Genomic DNA, 17635 nt, shown 5'->3' with positions numbered 1-17635 from the left:
TGGGCGACATTGCTCATATAAGAGCATTCTTATCACTCTTGAAAACATGAGCAATTGTGTTTTACTTTGCCATTTGTAAAAAAAAAAAATATATATATATATATGTATATATATTATATATATATATATATATATATATATATATATATATATATATATATATATATCATAACTGCTGAACTGGCATACAAATGTTTGAAGTTTACTCATTCATACCTTAAAATGTGCTGCTACTGCATAAAGAGTAGGCCTATGGTATTTTTATTTGTTGTTAATTTTGGTTATTCAGGCCAGTAGATGCATATTTATTTTTTCACAAATGAATAGGCATACAGTCAGTTTTGGTTGTTAGGTTGTAACCAATTTAGCACCAGAAATAAAAAATAAAAATAAAAAAGTTTTAGAGGAATAAATGTTAAACATAGACCAGTACTTCATATAATATATAATCTTCATATTTAATTAATTTTCAAATTATAATTTGGCAAAAGACCGTGGTTAAAAAGCACATTTATCCACCCACCATTTGTCTATTTAGATTAGATTTAAAATATGTAATAATAATAATAATAATAATAATAAAAAAATTAACGAATACATTAAATTATAAATTAAAAAAATTAATAATTCCGTTTGAGTATTTGAGTCCGTTTAATAATTGTTATTTTATTATTATACAGAGCTGGACAAATTGTCGAAATTAACTGAAATATTAGCCGTGAATTATTTTTCATTACACAGAACAGCGGCCGCCACTATTTTGTAAAGTGGAGGATCACGTTTCATAATGAGATCGAAGTGACCAATCAGCGTTTCTGTTACAGCTGCTGTTGCTCCTCCGCCGATCCAATAATGAAGCTCTATGTTCAAAACACGGAAATACAGAAGGCAAACGTAAGCGTCATGCTGTTGTTGTTGTTGTAGTGCTTTGATATATTATGATATTGTAAAACCAGTTCTTGGCAGAGGATAATGCGGACGTCCTCAAGAGTCACGGTTTGGATGATTTGCCAAATTTAAAATGTACAGTGGACTCTTGCCGCCAGGTCTCACTGAGGCTGACCTGAGCTCTGATGATGGTGATGAAGGGGAAGCAGCAGAAAACAGACAAGGCGAGCAGCTCTCACGTCAGTCAGACACAGAACCACATTCAGCTTGTGCACAGGTTGAATATAATAACACAACAACTGGTTTGCACGATGCATTTGGGGATGATTGTCTTCCTGGAGTTTCCTTGGATAAGTGGCAAGTACGTGGATCTGACTTACTGTAGTTATGCATGTAAGCAGTACGTTAATGTCAGAGAGTGCAGATCTTGCAGTGATTAAATTATGTATTATTGATCTAATTGGGCAGTAAACAGTTAAAACCACTACAGTATAAACAAAGCAAGTTGCAGTTGGTTCATTCACAATTTATTTTAATATCATTATGTCAGAATCATTGTTTAAAGGCATTGTTTTTGTTAATGTTGCAGAAGTTCAAAGAGCTCCAGAGAGCAAAAGATGATCAGAGAATGAAGGAACCGCAAACAAAGCGGAAAAGGAAAAGGCGGCACAAGAAAGGTCATTAGAACAAGTTTTCTTCTCATTACATACACGTGCTGTTCTCCTATATTATTTCTATTGTTGTTAACAGTATCCTATTTATTCATTTCCATGCAAACATAACAATTCATACAGCTTTGTTGATTTGTGTTTGAAAGGAGTTTCTCTTGCAGTCACAATGCCAGACACTTTGTTTTGGTTGTTGGGGTTAAACATGGGTGTCCAGTAGGATTTACCACAGTAGAACTAATATAATCCACAGGCATCATTGTTTAAGGAGATTAATAACACAGTTTCACTCTTTCTTATCTGCTTGTACATAGCTTTTTTATATGCAATGTAATAACATATTTTGTTTTTTACACCTCAAACAGGCAGGACACAGAACTCCGACACTGAGCAGAAAAGGTATGATGGACAGTTATGCTTCAAGACAGTTGATGATGATTTCCATAATAGATCATTCCATCATAACATCAGTACATTAGTCAGCAGGTCATGAGAAAGACTATGAGAGATGTTGTGTAAACAGCTCAAAGCTGAAACACACGTTTTTAGGCCTTACACACTTTTGAATTAATTTTTCGGTGCTGAGGTGAATATGTACTGAATAACTCATATTAATATCAGGGCAATAAAACTCTCTTGGTATTTTGAGCCGATTTTAGAGCACATATTGATTTCATATGTCATGCATCTCCAAGCAACAAGACGCATGTTTCTGTGTGAGTTTGTTGTGTTTGGAACCATTTGAAAAGTCCGGTGGCGTGTGATCCATAGTTGTTTAGTGCATGGAGTTTTTTTTCTAACCCTTTACAAAATTGGCAGCTGCATGATGCTTAGTTTTTTTTAATCTGTTCAGATCATTTCAGCCTTCAGGGGAACAAATTTTAGTACAAAATTCTTCATATTTGAAACCTCTTGCCTGTTTTACTGAACACACATATATTCCCAAATACTAACTGGCTCTCTAATCCACCAGTTATAGCAAAAAGGGATGTGTGAAGAAATAATTGAATCTCACAAAGTATACATGTTAGTCCTGGAGTGAAGAATAATAATAATAATAATAATAAAAAGAAAGTCTTGTCATTCTGTGTCTTTGCCCAGGGAGCCTGAAGAGAAACGGGAGGAGCACTGGAAGGAGCTCACGCAGTATTTTGGCATCAATGATAGACTCAAGCCGCCTCCTTGTAGCAGACCTCCTCTCATGGTAATAATGATTTCCGCCATCTTCCTCTACCACTCTGTGGGTGTCCTAATTCCACTCAGATGCTCAAAGCATTTTTATCCAACTTCCTCTCTCTGTTCTGTGCCTACTGTATGTGTAACTCGTAATTGTTTCCTCTATCAAATGTGAAAGACAGAACGAGGAGGCGTCTTTTCTTCTGCATGACACTGAGCATAACAGAATAGATCATATTATATTTAATGATGAGATTACCTTAATCTTGACATGAGGATGTAGCTGCACTGTCTGTTCTGGTTGGTGTTTAATATTTCTCATATGAGGTGGATTTCTCCCTTGAAAGCCACAGCACAGTGGAGTCAAGAGCTCTGTGTAATGCTGTAATTCAGTGATAGGGAGGGGGATGCTTGCAAATCATATACACTGGACAGCTTCTGTAACAAATATGACATTAAGATTTTTCCCACTCAGATGCTGAAAGGGCATCACATGTTGTAGAACAGCATAAACAATATAACAAACAGCATATGCCTTTATTTGTCTTCTGTAAATGGACCATTTATTTTTAGTATTACTCACTCTTGAATTCAGCAAAGTGAAGTTGGATTATATCAGCCTCTTTGAGTTTCACATTTTGTTAAAAATGTTGCATTAGAATCTTTGTTTGTTTCATAGCACTTCCATATTGCATATCATTACAGACAAATGCTTAATTTAATGTTAATGGGTGATTTTTCTGTTAGTGGCACTTGAGATGACTTGAAATCTTGAAAAATGAAACTTCTCCAAATTTTTCCATGTTTGGATTTGGAATAAAGATCTGATAATGGCTTTGATTAACTTGATTTTGGAGTTAATGGATTTTGGAAATTGACATGTGAGTGTAATGATATTTTTTGTTAAATATTTGAGAATTTTAACATGAAAATTTCTCAAATACTGTTTGATTTGTTAACAAACCTGCTCTCAAGTCATGATAAAAAAAAATCTGATTTTCAAACATGATTTATTTAATTGAACTTATTTTATTTTAAAAGTGCAAGGTAGATTGCGGCATTTAAGATCCATTAAACCATTAAAAAGCTACTGTAATGCATTTTATTGTAATATATTATTTTCTTTAAATTTATATCAGGGAAAAGTCCCCTTAGTGGAAGAATTACCATTATGTCTTTGCTTTTAGTGTGTGCATATGGCTGCATTGTGCGGGAACATAAATAGTCATTTACTTCCTTAAGAACATATTTATAAACAGACATTTTAATAATAATCACCGTATCAGCACTGATTTTATGTCACTGTAGCTGTTAGCAGCAACAGATGTTTGTCTGTGGTGTCTGCACAGGTTTGCTTAGATATCATTCAGCTCAGTTTTCATTTAAAGCAATGATACATCTTTTTTGTGCAGTATATGATTTTGACCTGTACTTTGTGAGATGAGAGTAGAATATGTAAGAGAATGAGGAATGATTCAAGAAAGCTGACTTTGTACATTGGCTCATATTCATAATTTAATTTCGTCATGCAGGAATTTCCTGATAAAATTTTCTATAAATAAGTCTCTTTTAGTGCAAAGCTTTGTAAACAGAAGTAATCCATTTGTAACTTCAAGCCAATTTTGCACTAATGCGTATTACTTATCATTCTGCAGCATTAACTTAAAACAGTTTTTGCCATTATTTGAATTTTTAAATTGTCATGTAAGCAGAATGTTGGCAAATGTAATTTGTTTTAAGTAGGAAAACGCTGCTAATTCAATTGTCCATATCTTTTAATGTTGAGCTCAAATAATTTTGCATTAGGAAGTTAAAATATTGTTTTGATTATATATATCCAGTTGTCCTGTTAAATTAGACAGCTCTGCTGACCCATTTTCCCTCACTTTCAAAGGCTATATCTATTTTGGATTAAACATTATTAAAGGGCTGAGCATATGCTGTGAAAATACGTTTTAATAGAGTTGTGAGCGAGGCTGATTGGAACAGTCTCTCTGAAATGTTTACCTAAGCAGAATGAATATTATATGGCCATTTCTGAAATCATTATATGGAATATACATTAGCTCAGGAATAAATTACATCAGGATGTTCATACATGTGTGTATTGTTGGGTTTTCACACCTTTTTTTTTGGCCAATAAGAGCAACAAACACATCTAGAATTGTTGAAATTTGTTGAAAATGAGAATGTTGTGTCTTTGTTTTGTGATTTGTCTTATGAAGATCCATAGTAGCAGACAGAGAGCTCTGCTCCACCAGTCCTGCTGCTTTGATGGAAATATCTAATTAAAGACCAGCATTTATGTTTGGTTACCTCCTGTGGCTAGACAGATTTTTTTGCCTAATATTTAATCAACCAACGATTTTCATTTACGAGAGGAAATCTACATATTTGTTGTAATGGCAATCATATTAAAAAGAAATGCCTGGGGGAGTTTTTAAGTTACTCTTTGATTTTTTTTTTTTCTCATCCTTCTCTTTTTTTATTTGAAAATCACTTCATTTTATTTTTCTCCTTCTCATCTTCAGTCAGGCCTGCAAAAGAGTATAGAGAGTGCCATCGCTGAAGGGGACTGTGGGAAGGCGGAAGAACTGAGTGACAGACTTGCTACTCGAGAGGTATGTTGCCCAGATAAGCCATCTCGGGGGGCGCTTCAACTGTGACAAATTGAGCTAATGGGTCTGTGGCCATTTTGCCTGAAAAGACACAGAGGCTACAAACACACACATGCGCACGCACGCACACACATCATTCAACTTTGGGCAGAAAGTCTTGCAACCCTTTTACACCAAAGTTAATGGAAAGCCCTCCCCCAGTTTGAAGTACGGCAGTGTCTATAGAACTTTCGGTTCTGCCTTTTAATGAAGGCTACAATGCTTTCAACCAGAGCGCTAAAACATTTTCAAGGTGCCAGTTTTACACCTTTGAAGTGAGCTCATACCTAAATACAGTGCCTGCAGTTTTAAAAAGACACATTTTAGGAGTGTACGTAGGATCAAGCGCTTCGAAGCTAATTTGGCAGAAAATGTAACATTCGCACAGCTGTAATTGCAGTTAAAAAGACATTCAACTTTTCTGAAGTTGGGGCAATCATAGCGGGCAATATTTTTAAGCTTCGCAACTTTGATTCAATGGAATCTGAAATGCATTCCACTAAATTCCGGCATGGAATTGATGTTCACTGTCAAACTTAAACAGTTTAGTACAGAAAAGGTTTGGGGGAGTGCTTCCAGTTCACTTACATATACATTTGGTGAAGTCGAAGCATTTTTAAAGAAAAAATTATTTTTATTTATTTTTTTAATGCAAATATCATGTATATTTCTTCTATCACTCTGCCCCAAACTGAGTGTTTTTTTTACTAAACAAGCTTTATTTCATATTGCAATTTCATTATGATATATTGCAAAAAGCGCTAATTAATCTTTGTTATTAACTTTATATTTAGGTTAACTAAATGGTTTGTAGGAGTCATTCTGTAAGTACATTATTGTGAAGGTAAATTTCTTTTTTACGGTTTATTGCCATACTGCAGCTGAAGCTATTCCTGTTTTTAAATGTGTTTTCAGTTTCTTCAATAATTAATTTTCTATTAAGATTAATTTTGTAGTTTGTTGTTGATAAACGGTCATGCTTCGATAAAGCTTTCCCATCCATCTAATTGGGTGGAGCAGCGTTAATCGTGTTAACCTCAAATATGAGTTTCCTACGTAATCAATTACAGCTTCTGTTTCTCTTGGTGTAAATGCAAAAATGACACCATTTACTCCGCACTAATGAAATCATATTGTGATGCTGTTGATTGTTGATCTGAATCAGTTCAAAGCAAGGTGATAATCATGCTCCTAACAAGCATTAAATTGCTTGGTAATGCCAACAACAGGCCCTTGGTTTTGGCAATTTTCTTTTGAGAGTCTTAACGCGGTAATCCATACAGATGCCACTTACACTTATCTCTGAAGTATCTTTGTGGTTTTATCTTATTCTTTCCAAGGTAGACAGAGACATATTAACCGTTTCTTTGGAAACCATTCTCGGAAACATTTCATCATTACATGGGCTTCATTGTGATGCCACACGTCTATATCAGCCCTTGCCTTTGTTCTTTTATTTGGTTGAGAATGGCAGATTTAAGCATTCCTTCACAGAGAGTTTATCTAGACTTCAAAAGCAGGTAAAGAAGCATTTCAGAGATGCTGTCTAAATGCTTGCAAATGACAGCACTGAAATGTTTAAGGTTAGTCTCTCTTATAAAATAACACTGCTATAGTAATTAAAGCAGACTGTGTTATTAGTTTGGCATGGCTTGCAGGTAAAAACACAAATACAAACTGCATGGCTTTTGTCTTTGATTGACTTACCATGTTGTCATAGAAAGCTTCTTACAGCATCAGTGGATTTGAGCAGACTTAGCAGTCTCGAATCTCTCGCTCAGCCAGACAGCTGAAGTCTGCCTCTGACAGAACGCTGGCAGTCGCTGTGCAGTAATGCCACTGTTAGCTGCTGTATTTGTTCTCCATTAAAAACTGTACATTATAGTTTTCGCCAGGTAATGTGCATTTGTCATCTAATGCTCTATAGACTGATGTAGCATCTCTCATGGAGATGTGGGTATGAAAGATTTTTCACTATTTATCCAAAGTTTCAGGGTAACATCATTCTAAGTTGTGCAATGATAGAACAGGTTGCACATATGGAAGATAACTAAGGGTTTCAGATTTAGGTACATGAGTTGCACCATTTGTTATTGTAGCCATACATTATGGCTGAATGCATGTGCCACTGTAGCTACCTATATACTAATATTTAAAAGTTTGGGGTTGGTAAGATTTATTAAAAATAAAATAAAATAAAAAAAAATTAAAAGAAGTTCTTATGCTTGCCAAGGCTGCATTTATTTGATCAAAATTCTGTAAAAACAGTCATATTGTGAAATAATTGGTCAATAGTTGGTCTTTTACCACTTTTGTTTAGTAGAGAGTAGTGAAAGGACAGGAAATGGTGGAAAGAGAAAGGGAGGAATTGAATCTGAAAGTGTTGCAAACCAGATCTGAACTAGAATAAACCATATGAGCACCAGAGCTCAATGTGCTAATCATTAGGCTACTGCTCTTCTTTGTGCTTTGATTGAATTAAAGTAATCACAACACAAAAAACCTTCTATCATGCAACATTTCCTATGAATAAAACACAAACTCTGGATAAACAGAGAAATATGTTGCCCCGTTTCAAGGGTCCTTGGGGGCAATTTGGATATTAGTGAAGCATTTTATGCCCTAATTTCTAATCCGGCTACTATTCATTATCACAGCGCTCCGTGCGGCCACAGAGCGCTCTGCCCAGGATAAATGTTCCTGCAGACACAGCTGTTTGAAATAATTCGGTGAACAACCAAACAGTCAATAATCCCAACTGTGCAAGCTTCAATTTCAAGCTTCTAATATTTGTGTCTACTGATATATGAAATATCAGACGTTCTAAAATATGTTTTCATGTTAATACAGCATCAAATTAAAGTGTTCAAAATGAGACAGTGACGTACTAAAGGTCTTGTGATATTATTTGAGCCCTTGTTTTTGTCCTCGAGAATGATCTTTATAGAATATGACCATGTTTGAAGGATTTTATTGGTCATAACCTATTTATCCTCTGGAATAAATCTTTTTTATTTTGCTCTCAACTCAAACACTTTCATGCTTTATATATAAAAATCTCCTGTTGGGAAACATTTAAATGTAGAGGAATTATCAGTTGCTTCCTTGTGAAGCTTTTTAATCATATAATATTTTCCCTGTTTCCTTTAATCTGCAAATTAAAGCAAATTTGTTAAAACCTTCTTTCAAGTTATCCTAAAAAGTGTGTGATATGTGGGCTTTCATCTTTGTCTGGGTGTTTAAAGACAAATGTGGATAGTAAAGGTTCCTTTGAGATTTCCCTTTCATAAAAGAATATTCAAATATTCTGTAGAAGGTTTAACTCTTCTTTTGGAAGTGTTTTATGCATTTGTGTAAAAGGTAAAAGCCTTTTAATTGATCAGAATTAAATACAGCATTATCAAATTCCCTGCATATCCTCTAACCAAAAGAAAACACACAGGTGCCAGTTCAAAATGCCTCGGCAAACTGAACTTTAAAGCTAGAAACATTTTGGCTTCATGAAAATATGAAGTACACTGTTGTCTTGTGCTGTTTTGTCATATATACTGTATATAATCGTAAAGCCAGTGTTTAAGATAATGAAAAATTTGATGATTTGATAATATAATTAGAATGTCTAGCATAATTTTGTTTACATTTCAAAGATTATGCCAAAGCTTTGATTGTTTGGAAATTAATATTCATGGTTTTTATTATTATTATTATTTTGAACAGCTTTTGCCTGTAGAGAATGAATTACTTGCGCCAACTTATTTTTAAGGGGTTTAATTTAACCTTCTAAGCACATTTTATAACAAGAGCTCCAATCTAAGTCTCAGTGGTAAAGACGAACTGAGCAAGACTAAACAAAGGACTGTCACACTTTATTATTTCCTACAGTTTTTCTCTGCCCTGATCACAAATATTAGCTCCGCATTACCACTTCAAAACGCAGACTTTTCCGTCTTGAGCGGTGGGGGGTACTGTGTCCATTTCAAGTTCTCCAGGAGTCAGACAATATGAAAATGATTCAAAGATGGAGACACAGTCTGAAAAGGAGTTGTTGGAGGGGACAAAAAAGATAAAGTCGAGTGAGTGAGCGGGAGTTCATTAACATAGGCACATATATATGACTTGCATGCTCACTTGTCTTTTGCGTCACAGCCAAGATAACGCATTAGAATTGGCGTTAGTACACCTATTAAATGTGTTGCTTTGCCATTTCCTTTATCAGTCTTCATCTCTGACCAGTCTGCTGGGGTTTTGTTCTAATATGCATTTGAAGTACAGCATGTGTCAGTAACTACGAACAGATCTCTAATGACAAGGTTCTCTGTAAGTTTGCCTTTGTGTGTTCTTTACGGGGTATCATACTGGTTGAAGTGCTATTATTGCAGCTAGATCAAACTCATTGGTAGAGACCAATCCAATTAAAATGCACTAGTTTGACAGCTTTTGTGTAAGAAGTTAGTCTGCTTTTGTACAGGCTTGCTAAGGCTTATTGCATTCAACATAATGTTTGTCTATTTATTTTTTATTTTTTTTTCACCTAATTAATAATCATCTTAACATCTTTTTTTCTGATTTTGAAAGCCGTATGTTTAGGCATTTTTAGCCCTTTTCTTCATTGATAAAACCCAATCTGTGCAGAAACACAAGACCAGCTCTTCCTCCTGTGCGGGCCCCTCTGGCAACAAGAAAGCTGCTAAGCAAAAACTCTCCTCTTTGTTCCATTTTCTTTCAGCATTAGCAATTTATCACAGAATGAACTTTTATTATATCTGTAGATGACTCGCATTAAATTTTTGCCCATTAATTTTGAAATGGGTCGTAAGCTTTTATCAAATGCTGGGGAATCTCATTTGGATTATTGTAATTCATTAATTACTTGATAGACAAAGCATACTTTTCAATGTAGATTTTTTGTGCTGTTTAATTAATTAGCATGTTTTCTCTTTTAATTAAAACCATTTTTTTCCGAATTAAAGCCCACAGCAAAACACATATATAATTTGTTTGTAATTAGCCCTTAATTGGTGGTAGTGGAAGCTTAGCACCCTTGTTTCCTTTTTTTTTTTTTTTTTCTGAATGCCATTTTATTGCCAGTCAGTCATTAATTAAACTGTTTTTCTAATTAGCTTATAAAACTGTTGATGGCACATTATTGTAAGTGTGAGTTCAAAGCTTGCTAATAAGCCTTGCCTGCTCAGAAGAGGGAAGATAATGAAATGCGCACAAAGCCAGCGAACTTTCAGACTTTTTTCCACTCCCTTGTTCCCTGAAGATGACAGTCTTATGTATCTGGAATCAGATTATTGGGGCTGAAACATAGAGAAGCGCATTATACCAAGAGCTTTTCCAACTAGATCCCCCTCAGAGAGGCTGCTTCCCTGTATGTCTTGTAATGCTGTTTGTCAAGTTAGTGGCAAGATTACAGGAACTCCTTGTCTTATTTCCCCCACCACCCCCTTGAGACTGATAAGCTATGTTAACTGGATCTTTCACTGTATACAAGGATATCAAGTGTAGGACTCTCAATATGTCACTTTTGTTGAGAGGATTTCGCCTCCTCCGCTTTAGTGTAGATGACACAGGGTATTGTCACGGGAGCGTGGCCTGTTTCTTTTCATTCAGGCAATGCAGTGGTTTTAATGCAAGATGTGATTATTACAAGCCGTTTAAACTGAACCCATTTGGCGTGGTAAAAAAAAATTATGATGTTATTAATTTATTGGTAATGTTAGTGTAAAAGAGGGAAATTTAAATATTGTCTAGTGGCATTTATTAAGAATTGTAAGTACAAACCACCCATAAACAACCTTAACTGGATGCTTATTCCAGTCTTACACAAGCCGACTATAACCATGTTATATTGGCATTAAGGTGTGTTTGTGTTTGACTTATTTTACAGAGTGAATGTTATGTGCAACTATTGTATAAGCTAGTATACAACTGTAAGAGTTTTAATTGTTTGCAACCCTTTCTTTTTCGTCATTTAGACATCAAAGATACATAAAAGATTTAAAACCTATTTTAAACATATTCAAAAAAACCACAAGAAAATCACTAGAATTTTTTTTTTTTTTATGTTTTTTTCACATGTTTTTATTTATTTCAAAGCTATTTTTTTTTAAGTTATGATCATTAAAAATATTATTTATTTCAAAGCTTTGTCTGATCTGAGTTTGCAAGGCATTATTGTCATATAGTTTCTAACCGTTGTTTTCATATAATTGTGGAAGGCTCAAAAATTGCAGAATTATAAGGAATAAACAGCTCTTTGAAATCAGGTAACAAGCTAGCATTGTAAATTTATGCAGAATGCTTATATTGCATGTTAACTTTTTATCTACTTTACAGCATTTGCGTGGCACTCAATGATCTACTATACATTACCAACTGGGTTCTGCACCACTGTTGACTTAACCCACCTAGTGGCCCCTTGTTGCAGTTACAGTGCTGAGCAGCATGAATTCATCACTCACGGACCTTTCAAAGGTCATGTCATTAATGGTGCTAAATAAACCCAGCACTGAATAAGGCTTTGCCAAAGACTGGTGTAAATGGCACACAATACCTATAAAGAGGAGAGAAGAGAGGTAAATGACAATGGAAATGCACTGAATGTAATTCTTCCGGAAATATGGGAAGGTTTAGTGTGACTACCTAGAACAAAGAGCACAAGCACTTATTGTTGTGAATGTTATCCCCCCCCCCCCCCACACACACATTGTGATTTTCATTCCATTTTTTCCTGCCCTGCATTTTTTCTCTGTGCCCGCATTTGATGTGAAAGGATTTGGCACTAAGTCACGAGAGGGAAAAGGAGGGGGGATAAGGATGAAAAAGGAGGGAAAATCATGAAAAGTGGATCAAAAAGTAAATGAAAAATAATGTCATATTACTGAAAATATGAGAGGCTAATTTGTGCCGACTTTTTGCTAATTTTGTTCTTGCCACAGAAAGAAGTGCTGTCACCTGCTCTGCGCTACACTGATGACAGTGCCAGTGATCCATGAAATAAGCTGCCGCCGGCTTTGTTCTGATAAGAATGAACAAATCTGCACAATGTACTGCGCTCCGAATCTCATTTTCATACTTGCATGCAGGCTAAAAGAAATAAGCTGTTTGCAAGACTTGATTAATCAGACATTTGAGAGCTTTTTTTCTTTTTTGTCTCTTTGATCTGTTCTGTCTCCTAGGTAACTTGCTTGACATTAATGTTGAGCCCCAGTAAAGACAATCATGGATTGTAGACTGGACTGATAAAAAAAAAAAAAAAAAAATTAAGACCTTTAATGCTTTGAATATAGTAATGTGTGTAAAAATTGGGGTGTCCTGGCTGGAAGAGCGAAGGGGGGCTTTATTTTGGTGGCGGGGGCAAAATTTGGTTAAAGCTGGAGTGGATGTGGGTAATCCTTGTGTCGAAAACGCAGATAAATCTCAAGATTTAAAAAAAAAAATCCTGTTTTCTTGTCTCAAAATGCTGCTTTTTACCCATGACATTATTTTTTATATATATATTTATATTTTATTTTTGTAATTTTTTGAATAAAGCTTGTTCGTGATCTGCGCACGCTTTTCTGCTCGCGATAGCTTTAGCACCTATTCCGCTTAAACGCGCCTGTCCAAAAACACCCTGCTGTGAATTATCTGCGAGCGGATCTGTGCTAAACATGGGCATGATCACCCATTATAATTTCTCTCTGCGCTGTCTTGCTAGAAAACATGATTTATGGCTCTTAAAACCTCGAAAAAAAATGGCAAGGATTTAAAAAAACTGTCATAGTGTGTTAGCTTCAGGTTATGCAGACGCCTTTACAAATCTTCCAAGTGCCTGTATAGATGAATGCCTCGAGGGCCCAGCCAGAACCCCGCTCTCTCAGCCTGCTAAAGGCCTTATCTTAAATCCAAGCAAAGTACCATTAATCTTTTTGAAAGACCTTTATGGCTTTTAATGTATCCCAAATTAGAACATTTTACACCCTTGGTTCCTGAAATATGGCGATAAAAAGCCTTTAGAGTTTAATTTCTCCTTCCTGCTCGCTCTGACCTGCCTAATCCCAGCATGCATTAGGAGATATTTTAGTTTCAGTCTTTCTAATAAAGTTTATCCCACTTAATTAAAATTGAAACATTTTTTTTTCACTCTCTTGCTCTCTCCAGGTTTTTTTTTGAGCCTACAAATGGTGGCACATTTCCTCATTACCAACTGAGTTTTTTTTGTGTGTTCCCTCTGATTATGTTCTTTCACTGTTCTAAAGAATTACCCCCCCCCCCACACACCACGAAAAAAAATACAGTGGAGGTGAAAGAAAAGCAGTGGGTAAAAAAAAAGGGTTTACAATTTGTCCAAGTGTTTATCAGAGTTTCTTGCGGTCCAATAATAAACCCTTCCCAGGAGTGATGGAAGAGGCCCGGACTCTTCTTTTGTTTCCTGAGCCCTCTGTGTCACTCTGGCTATTGGAATTAATCTAACCACACCACACACATTTCCCCTCACTGATACCGCCGACATGCGCCCCTCGCCCTCCTCCATTCATTTAGCCATCCTAAGTGCGTGCACTGCAATTTTCAGAATTAAAGGTCCTCTTTAGATGAACAGATTAAGTATGTGAGATAATAACATTAATTATGCACATCCAAGCTGAGTGGTGAAACAGAGGGTTGGGTGTCCTACTTCTATCTATTAACCGCAAATTCTTATTTTTTTTTAAACTCAAGCATGTGTGTGTCCATCTGTGCTGCCATCCTCGCAGTGATGAAGATATGAACCGGAGGCATTCTTCGAGCACCACCTTGACACACTGGCAGGACTGGTGAGGTTTGCCAGGCAGACTGATTTTCTCCTGCTAATGGAGCTTGTCTCTGTCTCCTTCTCAATAGCTGGCCGTGAAAATCGCACAAGCCGCCGATTGCCGTGACTTTGCCCGCACCAAAGAGGAAGCGGAGGCTTCCAGGGCAGCCCGAAAAAGAAGGAAGCAAATCGCTTGGGGGTTTGTTGTCTTCTTTTTTTCTTCTTCTGTTTGTCCCTGGTGCTGATACCCTGCAGTTTCATTAAGTCACTCTACATTTCACACTTTAAATGTCTCCTCTTTCTTGGAGATGCTGCTGTGTGTTAACTCGTGTGTATTCGCTAGAGCTTTCTAATGAGTATGTGGATGCTGATTATCTTTTTGGTCAGTCAGTCCCTTCAGAGGGTCTCTGAATGCCCATTGTGAGCTTATAGCAGCGATTATACTTTTCAGATTCAGTTTTTGCATTGCCTGCAATTATATGCAACCATATTTATCCAAACAAATCTGTGTTTCTGTATTGCTTTTATAAATTATTATTATTATTTTAATTCCTGATTATTTTGAGTCAAATTTGTCACATTCACAACATGCTTTTTTGTTTTTGTTGTTGTTATTGTAATTTCAGGTTTGAAGCAAAGAAAAGATGGGAAACCAAAAGCAATATGGGATTCATGTGATATTCACTGCAGTTGATGAGTAAAGATTTGGCATGTTGATAATTGTTTATAGAGGTAATCTTTTTATAATACAGTATTATTGCATTCAGATTTCCTTTTTTCTCATTTAACATTTTATTTCATTCTGAATCAGTTTTTTTGGTCAATCATTCAGATTTGAGGGTCATTTTTTTTATGTAGCTAAATAAATTCCATAAGTACACCATTATTGTTAGATTGGTCGTTATTGTATGTATGTTCTTTTTTTTTTTTTTTTTTTATAATTAAATCTGGCGCATACAGCTGTGCACGCCATTTATTTACTCCCGTAAGTGGGTTAATCAGGAGCCGCTTATTTTCTTCCATGGAGGTATGGAGCGAGAGAAGAAAAAGGAGAGATTAGGGGCCTAATGCAATGTACAGGATAATATGCAATAGGATTTGCCTGGGCAAAATGAAATTTGTAGGCTGTAAGGAGGTTTGAGCAGTCATAAACGAGGAGTTTAGTCGGGTTCGAGTGTAAGATGACTGTGTGAGGGAGAAAGAGAACGAGATGGAGAACGGTGTGTATGACACTGGACTCAACACATGATTCATCTTTGAGAGGATTCCTGTGAACGGTGCATATTTTTATAAGCATGTCTGTTAAATAAGATTCAGTTGACTACATTTTCCAAATATGAAATGTATTTTTTCCTGTATAGAATGTATAGATACTATTCTATTGATATGATTACTTTAAAGGAATAGTTGACCACAAAATGTTAAAAAAATCCTAAATCTGCTATTGTATTTGTTCCAAACCTGTATGATTTACTTTCCTCCAAGTAACTCAGAAGAAAGAAGAAGCTTTAAAAAATGTTAATGCTGCTAATTACCATAAAATGAAAGTGAATTGGCACCAGGGGCATTCAAGTTCCAAAAATGCACAACAAAACATCATTGAAACATAATAAAATAATAAAATATCCATATTTTCCATTTTTCCAAACCTTCTGAGGATATTTTATTGGCTTTCCTTCTGTTGAAAATAACAAAAAACACATGATGAGGGTAAATAAATAATGCATAATTATTATTTATTTTATTTTATTCATTTTTTTTTATGCCTAGCACCTTCCTTTTTAAACATCCCTCCCTCCCACCTCCTCCTCCTCCTCATGAGGTCATTAGTGGGAATGTGGAAACGCACTCCCTTGATTTATGCTCTGTTGGCCTGAGGTGGTGACATCTGTAATTTTACGGCTTTGACATACCCACCCTGACAACAGCCAACAGACAACTGTAGCACAAACTTGTCAGTGCTGCCTCGAGGCAAGGTGTGTGGTTTCAGCCCTGCCAGTTACCACGGAGACATCTCACTGAAAGTAAAGCACCACTCTATTGTAAATGCCTTCTTTAGTATATCAGTCAAATTGTGTTTGATAGATCGCTAGTACAGTATGTGAAGTCTTATACTGTGTCTACAGCGGATGCAAGGATCTAGAAGATCAGTGATTCTCTCTACACTGGATGTGGTGCGGCGCGAGGCGATGCAACATGACAAATCCCCGACAGTAAACTGATGCCTCGTCTGTTTCTGACGTTCTCCAAGTGTCTGTGCTGTTTCTGACATGCAGGACAAATGGATTTGCAACGGTTGCTCTGTTGCGTCCAGTGTAGATCACTTCTAGCTGTTGCGGTGTGATGCGAAAATGGTAACGTCCAGAGTAGACAGAGTGTTAGATGTTTGCAGGCCAGTGTTTCCAATTATTCTTTCTGATAAAATGCTTAAAGTCTTTTAGAATTTATTCTATAGAATCTAGACCTGAATACATTAAAAAATAAAAATAAAAATGTTCTTAAGTTGTGTTAGATATTTAATGACCGCAAAGACTGAAATTCTCCAAGGAAAAAAATACATCTAAACTTTCGGACTATATACTGAATTTGATGAAGAACCCAACAATGTTGTTTGACAATAATTGATATACATACATACATACATACATACATACATACATACATACATACATTATATATATATATATATATATAATGTAACACATATATAATATTTCATTTTATGAAACGCCTTAATTTATGCATGTTTCAATAACTCATGCTTCCACATATCACAAATATCTCAGAATGTGTTCAGAACATGTCCAAGGCTAAACCGCATCTCATCAGTCTACCATTAGTCATCTCTGTCTTTTTGTTTTTAAAGAGGGCACATGTCACCTGTGAGGTGCTAATTACACTCATCTTGCAGAAGTCTTCACACTGAATGTCTCCTCTGCTGAAAGATGACATCTTTTCATCATTCCAGAATTCCAGGCCTGAAATTCACACACATTTACAATGCAAAGGCTTGTGCAAAATATTTTTATTGTTGCATTGCGCAACAGCCTGAAGAATGTTTCCAACAGTGTTGTGAGGTTTGCCAGAGACATAATTATTAGGTATAAAACACACTGTCAGTCAGTTTTTGTCTTGAGGTGGTAAGTGATGTTTAAAGTTAATGCAATTACAAATTATACTATATAATAAGTGACCCTTTATAATACAGAATTTGTGAACTTTTTGTTGCAGCAGGGGAGATAATATCCATATATATATACACACACACACAACTTCTTGAAAATTATTTTAAATTGTAATAATATTTCACAATATTACTGCTTTTACTATATTTTTAATAAAATAGATGCAGCATTGGTGAACATAAGAGACCTTTCAAAAACATTGAAAGGACCACAATATTTTGAACCGCAGTGCATATATGTATATGAGTATGAATATTTTATTCAATTACTGATATGACTGAA

At 35.6% G+C, this 17635-nt stretch overlaps 1 protein-coding gene across 3 annotated transcripts; it reads left to right on the top strand.

Moving 5' to 3' along the window:
* The first annotated feature begins 859 nt into the window (after positions 1–859).
* Positions 860–17420, top strand: LOC109060293 (protein FAM204A). Of its 3 annotated transcripts, none has more exons than XR_006161491.1 (8): positions 860–1249; positions 1478–1565; positions 1922–1955; positions 2658–2760; positions 5264–5353; positions 14258–14367; positions 14795–14900; positions 17034–17420. XR_006161491.1 is itself a non-coding variant. In XM_042768822.1 (7 exons), the coding sequence occupies exons 1-7, from the start codon at positions 1022–1024 to the stop codon at positions 14844–14846; spliced, it is 705 nt and encodes a 234-aa protein (XP_042624756.1). In that variant the 5' UTR covers positions 860–1021; the 3' UTR covers positions 14847–15582. The 3 variants fall into 3 exon arrangements, 1 of the variants encoding a protein (XP_042624756.1); XR_006161492.1 differs by lacking the exon at positions 17034–17420 and adding an exon at positions 16295–16592; XM_042768822.1 differs by lacking the exon at positions 17034–17420 and having other exon boundaries at positions 14795–15582.
* The last annotated feature ends 215 nt before the right edge of the window (positions 17421–17635 follow it).

This window comes from Cyprinus carpio, chromosome A13 (assembly GCF_018340385.1).
Source record: "Cyprinus carpio isolate SPL01 chromosome A13, ASM1834038v1, whole genome shotgun sequence".
Lineage (NCBI taxonomy): Eukaryota > Metazoa > Chordata > Actinopteri > Cypriniformes > Cyprinidae > Cyprinus > Cyprinus carpio.
This window is presented reverse-complemented; position numbering and strand designations above follow the sequence as displayed.